This window comes from Micromys minutus (genome assembly GCF_963924665.1).
Source record: "Micromys minutus genome assembly, chromosome: 1".
Classification (NCBI taxonomy): Eukaryota; Metazoa; Chordata; class Mammalia; order Rodentia; family Muridae; genus Micromys; species Micromys minutus.
The window spans coordinates 158,640,534-158,650,442 of NC_137969.1; the positions used below are offsets into that span (position 1 = coordinate 158,640,534).

At 46.0% G+C, this 9,909-nt stretch overlaps 1 protein-coding gene across 1 annotated transcript; it reads right to left on the bottom strand.

Annotated features, from left to right (window-relative positions):
* Positions 1-1,381: 1,381 nt before the first annotated feature.
* FKBP1B (FKBP prolyl isomerase 1B) lies at positions 1,382-9,511 on the bottom strand (the record flags this gene model as incomplete). Its single annotated transcript, XM_080919692.1, has 4 exons — positions 1,382-1,510; positions 2,478-2,590; positions 5,902-5,949; positions 9,475-9,511. The coding sequence occupies 4 exons, from the start codon at positions 9,509-9,511 to the stop codon at positions 1,382-1,384; spliced, it is 327 nt and encodes a 108-aa protein (XP_080775818.1).
* Positions 9,512-9,909: the final 398 nt, after the last annotated feature.

Sequence of the window (9,909 nt, forward strand, 5' to 3'; positions counted from 1 at the left end):
AGGTTCCGTGCATGACTTCCTGGGAATGAGCTGTAGATAAAATAGCCCCAATTGTGGCCTATGTCCTTCATGGAATGTTACATGGTGTAAACCGGTGCATCTCTTAATTCAAACACTTGGGAGACAGAGGCAGATTGATCTCTCTGTTTGAGATCAAGGCCAGCCTGGGCTACACAGTGAGATCCTGTCTCAAATAAGTAAACAAGATTGATGGCTCCAGAGAATTAACATTCTAGGTTGTCCTCTGGCCTCCATCCACACCTACATGTGCATGCAGGGACATGCACACACATTCTACATTATTATCAGAAGTAATTCTTCAAGGTAAGCTAGAGCAAATCTAGATGTAACTAAGTGTTGCCTATGAAAATAAACTCAGAACCACACTTTTTTTTCAAAAGTAACTTCCCAGAGTGAGTGAATCCAAGGTTTCACGCCTTTAACATATTCATGTGCTCGATGCACACATCTCCTGTCTATCAGGGAAGCCCGTCCCTCAATCTCTTCAAACAGATGAAGTTGCAAGACTGCCCTGGGAGATCAAGTCCCACCTGGGATTGCTAGGATGCTGAGTTAGTTATGCAGAGGACTCCAAGCTGGTGAGTTTAGTAGGGTAGAGGCTAATTTCCAGTGTTGCTTAGAGGATTTGTATCCATCTATTTAAAAAGTAAAACTGGACCTGGTAGTACATATGTACCTATAAGGCCAGCAGTCAGGAGGCTGAAGGAGTTGTAGATCAGCCTGGGCTCGGACCCCTGTCTACAAGGTCCAGCATGAAGAGTTTGCACATGCAGCTGTTAGATACACTCTTAGCTCCTTGGAAGTAACCTTTCACTCTTCTTCACCAAGGGCAGTTGGCTTGTGTGTCATTAAAGAACCTCCCACAACATGATGGACAGGAAGATGCCAAGCACAGAGCCTTTATTTTACATAGTATTTCCAAAGAGGGCAGTGCTTAAAGTGAGCAGCCAACAGAAGAAAGTGACAGCAAAGGTAACTGGCTCAAGTCCCTCCATGTGACCATGTACAGCGCATGTCTGAGCACCTTGTATATCTGGCTTAAGTGCAGGTAAGGCAATATAGATTGTGCAAATGGGATCTGTGTCCTATGGTAAGGAATGGCTACTACATGCATCACACAAAATGCAGTCCAAAATGTTTGGATCTGTAACTAAAGTTTTCTCAAGCAAAGATGTATGGGGACAGTTAAATGGCCAACACACGAGAAAGTTGGGCAGAAAGAACAGATAATGTTGAGGGGTGGTGGGGTCAGCACACTGATCAAGAGCCCTACATAGAAGGAGCCGTCCCAGTGGCAGAAAGAGCAGGCTAGGACAGGGAGCAGGAGCCTTCTCCAGCCACCTCGAGTTCCTTCCTGCCTTCACTCTAAGTTGAGCAGCTCCACGTCAAAGATGAGGGTAGCATTGGGAGGGATGACACCGGGGTGGCCAGTAGCTCCATATGCCACATCCGGGGTGCAGGTCAGCTTCGCCCTCTGCCCCAAGCTCATCTAGCAGGGATGGGGGCAGATGGGGAGAGGAAAAGAGGACCCAGCTTGATTTAAAAGAAAAAAGGAAGATAACTATGACATTTCCCCCAAACCATCTTTAGGGTAATTCCAATGATCTGAGATTAATTTTATTGGTGGCACACTAAAGTTAAGCCAAGAGCTTAAACATGCAGATTGTGCCCCCAAATAGACTTGACTATGGGGTAGTTAACAGCCACAAAGTAGCCTCAGATTCATTCAAGCAACAAATATTACTGATTATTCAGCAATGACGTGGCCCAAACACTTGTGTTCTTGGTCCTCTTCAGAGGTAGCCCTTGAGGAATGTGTAATAGCACTGAATATGCTTGTGACAGGAACAGTTAAGATTTGGCGACTAAAGGCCACAGTACAGGAATGGAACATCTTATGACTTCCCAGACAAACAGAGGGAGAGGTGGAACCAAAGCCCACCAGCAGTCTCAATCCCTGGACATTTATTAGTAAGAGAGCCATGAGGTTTGAATTTCAAAGAATACCAAAAATTCAAGTCGACTGGCTAATGCTGTATTGATGTTCATGTTCTACTTGAATTACTGTAGTCTGGCTATATATGTTAACATTTGAGGAAGCTGGGTGAGAATTATATAGGAGCTCCACTATTTCTGTAATATTTTTATGTCTGGAATAGCTTCAAAAGTGTTAAAAAGCAAAACCCAAAGTACTTCTTGGCTTATCCGTCTTTAGCTGTTCTTAGCTCAGACAGCTTTTGGCCTTTTCAGCATGCTCAAGCATTCCTAGGAGGAATGCCTAGGGTGAGACAGATGTGTCAGCCACAGAAGAGGGGAAGGACAAAGCCAGGAGTGGGCACTAGGTGGCATTGCTGCAACCTGGGAGTGGTGTTAAGGCAATGTGAGGTCTGTTTAAGGGCCCCCTAAAACCCATTTAGTTTATCCTCAGCAACCTTTAGTATGCATCCTCAGCCTACCTGGGCAGCGCCTTCTTCAAAGCCTTTGATGACTTCCTGTTTGCCAATTCTGAACTTGAAAGGTTTGTTTCTGTCTCTGGATGAATCAAATTTCTTGCCATTCTGGAGCATTCCTATCAAAGTAAGAAGAGGGCAGAAAAGAGCTGTGGTTGTGCGTGAACTAGCAGTTAGACTCAGCAAGTCTAAATACAACTCCTCTTCTGCATAAACCTGCTCCTCTTCTATCCTCCCCATCAGCCCTCCTGACAAGCAGGAATCGTGGACCCATCTCTCTGCCTCACCACAGCCTGAGGATGCAGCCTATCACCAGATCCTATATCTCTTTGGAATCCAACTTCAGTGTCTGCTGCTGCCACCTGTGGCCTCATGGAGTCACCACCACGGCTCACCTGTGGACTGGAACAGCCTCCAAACTGGCGCATCTACTCCTCACCAATCTTCCAGATTGTCTTTTTCCCACATTCTGATCATATTTACATTCCTGCTTAGAATACTTGAGTAGCTCCCAGAGCAGAATCCAAAAGCCTAAGGCTAATTAATGATGCCTGCCTTCAAGTTCTCTCTCTCCCCTCCATCCCTGTCTCCCTACCTATTCAAAGCACACTATTCTTAAGTTCCTCCATACCTCCTAAGCCTTTCACACTACTTCCAGGCTATAGCCCAGGCTGGTCTGGAGTTCAGTACGCAGCCTGTCTGGCCTCAAACTTGCAGGAGATTCCAGGTGCCAAATCTCAGGTGTAAGTCACCGCACCCAGTTAGACCGGGTTTTGACTTCAGCTTGGCAGTAACTCACTGTCTGATGTTGGAGAAATAGGCCTCTTATTTTCCATATTTAATGTAGCAAGCTTTGCCAACTTACAAGTATCTGAGCATCTATTATTTTCCTTCTGAATTTCTACAGCTTGAATGTGTACTAGAGAGTCTTATTTACCTACCTTCTGGATAGAATAGATTGGGCTCCTGCCCTGAGTTCTAAATGTGGCAAAGGAGAAACCCTTCTGGCTACCCAGAGATACACACAGATGGATGCTACAGAGATTAAACATAAACTCATGTATATACACAGTTGCTAAGATAGTCACATTCACAGAAATATTTATGCATGCTCACATGCACTTACACACAGGCACTCAGGAGAGAAGCCCTGATGGTCAAACAGATGCTAAGAAAATATTTAGATCGACAGACCTACATATATTCATACAGATAGGCCCTTGGACAAATGCATGCTTGAATATGTGCACATGTACAATCCATTTATAGACTGTCTTCCCCATTCCCCAATGCCTTCAGCTTTCATAAAGATGAATCTACTGGAAACCATGTAACAGCTATCTGTGGTTTAAATTCAGTCAAAGACACATAATCCAGAAACAGGCCCACATAAATATGTTGATTTCTTTTACAAAGATGTTTCTATAATACAACAAATAAAGGATGACTTTTTGGATTAACACTGCTGAATCAAATCTATATCCATATGGGGGGGGATTGAACTTAAGCACCTACCACCTTTACACATAAGAATCAATTTCAGATGAAGCATGGACCTAAACATGAATAATAAAATAAAAAATAATAAAGTAGTAGTAGACATACTACCATTCAAAATTTCTACAAAGTATCTGGGCATGATGGTACATACTGTAATCCCAACATTCAGCTGGAGGCAGGAGAACAGAAATTCAAGGCCAGCTTTGACTATAGAACAAATTCAAGGCCAACCTTAAGTCACATGGGACACTGTCTTAAATGACAAAAACAATAAGGAGAGAGGAGAAAAACAAACACCTCCAACAACTTTTATACTAGGTGATAAATAAGCGGGAAAAGTGGGTATCTTCACAACTGAAGCGAACACAGAAAAATATGTATGCATGAAGAAGAGTGATAAATATGACACTAAAATGAAGGACTTCTGCTCAAAAGACACTATTAAAACACTAATGTCAAGACCGGAAGGATGGCTCAGTGTTTAAGCAGAGGACCTGGGTTCAATTCCTGCCACCCATACAGCAACTCTCGACTGTAATTTCAGTTTCAGAGGATCCAATGTCCTCTTCTAGTCTGTGCAGGCACTAGGCACATAAACTCGATATGTAGCCAAGGTTGGCCTTGAACTTTTGACCCTCCTGTTCCCGCTCCCAAGTGCTGGTGTTACAGGTGTGGACCATCAGGTCCAGCTTATACTTAATTCTTTACAAGTTTACCAGAAGTTTCTTACATACTCTCCTGCTGTATTTGATAAGACAGGTTCTCCCAAAGCAGAACCACTGACGCTTTAATGGACCCTGCCTCCTCAGTGTATACACTGTCGGGAAACTGCAAAAGGATGTTTGGTTTCACTGACTTGATAAACAATGGTCTGTCCATAACATGTAGAGCAGATAAATCAATTACCCTGGTCAGAGGCTCCAGAGGCCCAGGGTAATTAGGCCATAGCACCAGGAGATAAAACAGCCCTCCAGTGCTGACATCAGCGGCTGGAGATACAACTGTTAAAAAAACAGCCACGTCATCTGCTAGAACCAATCTGGTGCTTCACACTGGCCTAGAGAACTGCTAAAAATGGCCCCATCTGAATATGTCCCAGGAATTAAGCTGGCCTTGCTGTATGCTAAATGGCTGTCACCCATAGAGTTTGCCACATTAGGAAGCGAGTCACAAGGCACAGTCCTAACACCTCTTAGAGCAAACACCTGCCAGTAATCTTCCTGCCAGCAGTCCTAAAGAACTCATCTAGAATGTTCCTGGGGAGGAGGGAGATGGCTCAGTAGTTAAGAGCACTTGTTGAACTTTCCAAAGCATCCCACCTCAGTTCCCAGCACCCACATGGTAGATCATAAACATCCATAACTCTAGTTATGATGTCTAGTACCAGGGACCTGACACCTCTTACCTCCACCAGGCAAGAATGTGGACACATACATACATACATACATACATACATACATACATGCAGCCAATACATCCATACATATAATATAAAATATAGAATATCCCTTGGGTCTTCAAACACACACATCATTCAAGAAGAAACAGTGGACTTGGCAACCTCCTCTGGATTCTCTCAGCACATGGAGACAGTGTAGCCACTGACCACATCCCTCTTACTGCAGTGGAGTTGTCAGGGCACAGAAAAATATGGTAAAGAAAGATTTTTGAGGATGCTCAGACCTTCCAGAATAAGTCTGAAACATCAGACAGGAGCAGGAAGGTCAGGGTACCAGGTTGTAAAACTGGAGGTTTGATTTTACCAGTCCGGCACCATAGATAAGGAAAAAAATGAAACTGGTCACCCGCAACCTGTCTGCCTTGGGCTTTGAGGATAATCCATGGATATGACCCTCTCAAGAGAAGCTTATTAAACACTCCTGCCTTGGAAGGGACAGGCCTGAGCCAGTGCCAGGAGAATGAAACCTACCTGTGTAGTGCACCACGCATATCTGACCCTTCTTAGGGAATGTCCTTCCTGTCAAGAGAGATTAAGGAAGATGCAAAATTTAGGGTATTAGAAAAACTCACCAAGATGGGAGGTGGTGGTGCTCCTTTAATCCCAGCACTGGGGAAGAAGAGGCAGGTGGATCTCTGTGTATTTGGGGCAGCCTGGTCTACAGAGTAGGTTCCATGACAACAAGGGTTATAGAGAGAGACCCTGTCTCAAAAAAAAAAAAAAAAAAAAAAAAACCAAAAAAACAAACAAAAAAAAAAAAAACAATAAAACAAAACAAAAAAAACCAAAAAAAGGAGAGAAAGATCTCTGTCTCCTTTCTGGTTTGTATTTGAACTTAATGTTACTAGTCTCAATTCCCTAGTCTAAAACAAAAACAGCCCCACTGCTTTATTTTATTTTATTTATTTATTTATTTTCTCCTTTTACTTTCATCTATTTTACAAGTATTCAGGAATAGCCTACTATGTGCTAGACCAGAATCATGAATAGCTTACTGTGTCAGATAATCCGAAGTAGATTCCAGAGAGTAATATATGAACCCATGAAGAAGAGAGGCAGGAGGCAGGAACCTAAATCTCAGATTGCTATAATCATGACTGCATCAAAGATGAGTAAATGTGATCATTCACAAGGCATAAATAATGACCATGCCTGTGTCCTCATGTCAGAGATACAACAGAGAACAATAAAGACAGGACCTATTTTTCTGGGGTCTATGTTCTTTCTTTTGTGTATGTGGGATGGTCATGTGGTGTGTGTGTGGTGCACACCCGTGAGCTTACATGCAGAGGCCTGAGAAGGAAGCGTTTCTCCCTCTATCCTCCCCCAATGTAGTTCCCTGAGATAGTCACTGATGCAGAAGCTATGCTATAGAGCTCTTAGGATCTGCCCATCTCTGCTCCCCAATGCTGGAGTTACAGACACTAGCCGTCACACCTAGCTTTTCTGGACCAGTGAAGGAGATTCAAGCTCAAGTCTTCAGGTTTGCACAGTTAGAGCTCAAAGCCACTGAGGCAACTCCCCAGGTTATAGTCTAATGGAAAGAGACAATGCTCATTTAAATATGATAATTACAGATGCTGATAAGTCCTCTAAAGAAAAATTAATACTGATGAATTTCAGAGAGGCACAGTGAGCCCACAATTTCAGAAAAGGTATGCCAGGAAGGCATGGTGGACAAGATGAGGTCTGAGCTGGTGCTTTAAGAAAGAACCAACTCAAAGACCAAAGAGCAGGAAAAGATTGGGGTGCTTTCAAAATAGAAAGGAAGAGGGTGAGATAGAAGAAAGGAACGTGAAAGAGATGCACCATGTAGCTTACAGAGATGGGTTTAATACTAAATGCAATAGGAAACCACTGATGGGTTTAAAAGCATGGAAATGACCTAATCTGAATTAAGATTTTATAAGATTGCTCTGGCTCCCGAGTGTGGGATGGATGGTTAGACATCTTTTGCGATTATCTAGACAAGAAATCAATGGTTGCATGAATTAAGGTAGTGGCAGCAGAGGAAAGGGTGAAATAGATTGGAGATACATTTTGGAAGCAGGGCTGACAAGGGCGTGCAAGTGGATGAGGGGAAGGAGCCTGCTGCCCGTCTCACCGCTGGATGACAGAAAAGGAGAAAACGATGCTTGAATTTTGGGTTTGGGCAACTGGAAGGTGGTAGATCTGTTCTGAGAGATGAGAAAACTGGAAAGGAACAGATTTGTGAGGGTGGCAATCTTGAGCTGCCTATTAGACATGCAAGTTTTCACTGCACAGAGGCAGATGCAGAGCTGGCCCTGAATAAACAAACTGGGTGGGACGGCAAGCTACGAAGCTGGATTATGAACCTTGGGAACATTAACTACACAGTCGACGTTTAGTGGACTATAGGAGCCTACCAAAGGGAGTCAGAGAAAGCCTCGAAGAAAACAGTTAAATTGGCTGTTAAAAGATGCGTGGGAGTCTGTCTGGGGAAGTAAAGGGATCTGGGAAATAGAATTAGTTATAAGACATGTTCGAAAACCTGGAATCCAGCATTACATCGGAATGTAACTCAATGCACAGCAGGTGTCTAGCATGCACAAGGCCCTGGGTTCCACCAGGACGCACACAAAGCCTTCGGGTCCTAGAGTCCAGTCACGGTGAGAGCCCAATGGTTCCATCCTGTAACTCTAGGGTCCAGCACACGGTGCACGTTCCATAAATATTTGCTCTATGAGTGGTTTGTTTAACAACTAGAAAGTGCCTTGGTGGGTGAAGTTGGTTGTGGATGCGTGGATAGTAAGTAGTGAAAGTCCCTCCCACCCTAGCTATCTCCAAGGGAGCAAATGCTTGCAAAAAAAGGTGTGGGGGGTGGATTCTTAATGATTTTCTGCCTGAGGGAGAGGCCCTAAAGCTCTGCATTTTAGGAGAGCAGAAAGAAAAATGAGAGTGAGGGGCAGAAGTCAAACAGAAGGCAGGGAGAATGAAGAGGGGGAGATGGCTCAGAGGATGTGTGGGTGCCGACAAGACCTGGGAAAGGGTTCCTCGACCCCAGCACCAAGATTCTTTGTATGGACAGAGAAACCTACACCTGCAAGGAGTGATCTGGGTAGTAGCTGGTATTTCCAGGAACCCCTCATTTTTTAACCAAGAAGCCCCTTTAATTTCCTGGGGACGAGAATGCCAATAATATCTAACAGCAAGTTTGCTTGCTAAGCACTATAGACCTTGGGGGTGGCTTTGGGTCTGGATTAAATTTTGCTTAAGAAATAGCTACTCCTTGAATATGTTGAATACACCCCGTTTTCCAAGTAGTTGAAGAAACTTGGTGCTGGTTCTCTTGAGAGAGACTGGGAACCCAGAGATAGACTGGGAGTAGGGGTAGGGTGGAGGCAGATAAAATTAGGAGACATGAGTTCTGCTTTGGCCTGGCTGACTAAGGCACCATGGACCCTCCAGGAGAGTCAAGCAGCAAGTCAGAAGGCTGGGTTTTGACTGGGGAAGGGCATGGTAGAGGGCAGATGACTAGGAAAGCTGAGTGGGACCCGGAGGGAGAAATAAGAAGCAAAAGCAGCCAAAGGAGTGTCAGGCTCCCAAATTGGCTCTCTCCACAACTAACCACTGCCTAGCCCTGGGGGCTGCCAGACAAGAGGGCCTGAGAGGTGGAGCGCGTTAGGAGGGGTTTCCCTGTAGAGCAAGAACCCCTAAAGCGAGACCATCCCTGGTGCCGAACAGAGAAAACTGAACAGAAATTCAAACCTGGACAGTCAGTAGCAGCGGTTAATCGAGAGGTTGCAGCTTGGGCAGCAACAGCCGCAGCCTAGGACAGTGGCCGGCTTAGACCCCTTACCCCCCAAGGTTGCCGCCTTCACTCCCCAAGGTGAGCGGGCGCAGAAGGGGATGGTGAGTTGTTCTCTAAAAACCCCAAAGAATCGGGGTCGGGGGTCTCCTCCTGCCACGCGCATCTTTGCCCCTCTCCCCGCTTCAGGTCCCTGGAGCCACCTCGGAATCAGATCCCAGCCCACGGACTCCGCCCCGGGACCCCTCCTCCTCCCGGGCCCCGCTGCCCGGTACCGTCTCCTGGGGAGATGGTCTCGATCTCCACGCCCATCGCGGTCCCACAGGCCCCGCCTCCACGGGGGTCCTCGCGGCTGCCCCGACCCCGGCTTCTCTCAGGCCGGACCCCGCAGGCGCTCCGGCTCTCCTTCTTGCCGCCACTGCAGAGCCGGAGGAGGTGCGGCTGGAGTCAGGACCTGCGCGGGGAGGGGCCGCCGGGAAGGGGGCGGCGGGGTGGAGCTGTGCTACAAGGTGGGGTCGGCCGGGGCGGGGCCCGAGGGAAGCGACCCTGACGTGGCTGCTCCGGATCCTGGCCAGACTAACCACCATTAACCCACTGGCTGAGGCGGGAGGTTGGGTGAGCGAGGCGTGCCGGCACTAGCACATCCACACATCTATCCATCTATCGGTTCAGTGTGTATTTATTTAGCACCCACACGGTGCAAAGCTCCA